The following is a 2,516-nucleotide window of genomic DNA, read 5'->3' on the forward strand; positions in this document are numbered from 1 at the left end:
TGTTACCTAATCGGTAGTTTTAATGAGATTTTTCTATGCGAAAATATAGTCGCAGTATCCTTACAGCTAAACCGATTCGTTTACCGTTGGGAACCTAAGAGGGCCGTTTTCTTATTACCATTATTTTTTTATCTATCTCAGCTCAAACACTGAGTGTAAAAGGTACATGTACAGATTACCATATTGACAATGGAATATTTAATTTAATATTTGTGTTTTTTTCGGAAAAGCCGGAAAACAATATTAATACACTTGATTGACTTCTGGGGCTAAGAGGGTTGTTATATCTGAAAGGCAATAATAGCTGAACTTGAAACTGACGGGGAAACTGAAAGTTGTTTTTAACTAATTCTCTCCCGCACAATAATATTTGTTACAGAGTTTACTGAATCAAATGAATTTCATTTCAATCATTTGAATTGTTAGGACAGGTTGTGTATACATTAAAGGTATAATCATGACAGGAGCGATATTTTAATTTTGACAGCCTTTAAATTAAATGAGATTTCTGCCTTTTAAGTATCTACCCGACATGTCCGACATCAGTACAAAGAAAATGACTTATGCATGATTGACAGTCATCCTTGAAACATCCCGTTTTTACTTCTAATCGGTAAATTGAATGTTTGACTGAATATCGAACTTCATCACGCTTCAAGTATGATCCTCGGGCGTTTTAAAATCAGGCTACCTAAACCGTACTTGGCTAACAAGTCTACTGTGGAATAGTTATTCACAGTTCCCCAGGTGGAAATCAAGTCGGTTTATTGCACAACCCCGACGTAGCTGACTGAGGCAATTTAATCTCTCAATCTCTCATATTTATATGCTGGGACACTGAGCACTTCATCAGTTTCTCTTTTTGGGATCCGGGAAATACCATATTGCTTGGCTTTTTTTTCATTCTCTCCTCCAGTGCTGGTTTTTGATGGTAATACGCTGCGTTTCTGTGACTTAAACAATGAAGGGAATTATAGATTTGAATGGAGACCTTAAAGAGCGAAAACAAGTGGTGGTAATAATTGAAACACTTGTCTACCTTCTGATTATTACGTTCACAGTCATTGGAAACTCATGTGTTCTTCTGGCAGTTTATAAGAATGTACGGCTACGTACGATTCCCAACTTTTTCATAGTCATCCTGGCTGTGTCCGACATACTCCTTCCACTGACATGTGCCCCTCAGTCTATTGTAACGACGATTCTCGGACGCTGGCCATTCAATGAATATGTTTGCCAAGCGCAAGGTTACTTTGTCATAGTCATGGCTTGTGCATCACTACAGACATTAACACTGACTGCAATCAATCGATTCTACAGAATAGTGCGAACCAGACATTACAGAAGGGTCTTTACCAAGAAGAATACCATTATTATGATTGCACTTTGTTTCGGCTTGGCTTGCCTGGAGCCAATTCCGTACCTGTCTTCTGGAAGACGCTACGTGTTTCATCCTGGAAAGCTGTTTTGCTTTCAGACGAATGAAATCTCAGTTCCACATTTCATCGTCTATCTTTACGTTGGCGTACCAACCGTCACCCTTAGTATTTGCTATTTTCTGGTCTTTAAGAAACTTCGAGGCCACCAACGAACAGTTCAAAACAATCTACAGTTGGCGTCTAAGTCTGAAGAGATTTCTCAGAGGGATGTTAGAGTGACCAAAATTCTCTTTATCACTGTCCTCGGTTTTCTTTCTTGCTGGACCCCAATAGCCATTATAGACTTTGTGGACACGTTTCGAGGGGAAGCTTCATTTCCGAGGGAGGTGTACTATCTTTACCTCCTTCTTGGAAACTTATCGGGTTGCATAAATCCGATTGTATACGGATTGCTGAATAAAAACTTCAGAGACGAGTATAAAAATCTATGTTTCTGTACGACTAGGAGACAGCGAATTGTTAATGTACAAGAAACCTCAACTATCGCATCTCTAAAAACTAGCTCGCTGTAATTCAAACCGTTATAATAGACTACTTTTAAAGTGTTACTTTCCTTCACTTAATTCAAAATTCAATTCATTACAACTTTAGAAGAATGGAAAACCCTTAGATATTGGTTTCTAGAGTAAACCTAAACTAGTCGGGAATGTTAATTGGTGAGCTGGTGATGATTCGGGGTAGATTGCATTTATGTAATATTTTGCTAATTATAGACCTATAGCCTGGGGTTTCCTCAATTACTGTAACTAAGTTTTATTAATTCTTTTCGCTAAGAAATACTTTGAACCTTAAATCAGGTCATATTAATATTTTTTGCTAACCATAGAAATATATACAAATATATATGCCAATATATATACCACCGTTTCTGAGCATTCTTATGACCGCACCTGTAACTGAAAGTCAATAATTCCATGATCTTGCAATCGTTTTTATCTTTTTTTTTACCGTAATAATTTCTTTTTGACAAACCCAAACAAACTTAATTTTTTATCAGTGTATTCAGCGTGTTCTGGTCCTCAATTAAGAATAACAATTGTTTATAATAAGGGATATCAGTTTGGTTAAAGGTAAGCC

At 37.0% G+C, this 2,516-nt stretch overlaps 1 protein-coding gene across 1 annotated transcript; it reads left to right on the forward strand.

The window, feature by feature from the left end:
- The first annotated feature begins 935 nt into the window (after nt 1-935).
- Nucleotides 936-2,005, forward strand: LOC140944864 (melatonin receptor type 1A-like). Its single transcript, XM_073393968.1, has one exon. It carries the CDS (start codon nt 962-964, stop codon nt 1,949-1,951), a length of 990 nt encoding a protein of 329 aa, XP_073250069.1. The 5' UTR covers nt 936-961; the 3' UTR covers nt 1,952-2,005.
- Nucleotides 2,006-2,516: the final 511 nt, after the last annotated feature.

Source organism: Porites lutea, chromosome 7, assembly GCF_958299795.1.
Source record: "Porites lutea chromosome 7, jaPorLute2.1, whole genome shotgun sequence".
NCBI lineage: Eukaryota > Metazoa > Cnidaria > Anthozoa > Scleractinia > Poritidae > Porites > Porites lutea.

Coding starts and splice junctions, on each gene's coding strand:
- LOC140944864 (XM_073393968.1), top strand. CDS start 962: ATGAAGGGAATTATAGATTTGAATGGAGACCTTAAAGAGCGAAAACAA.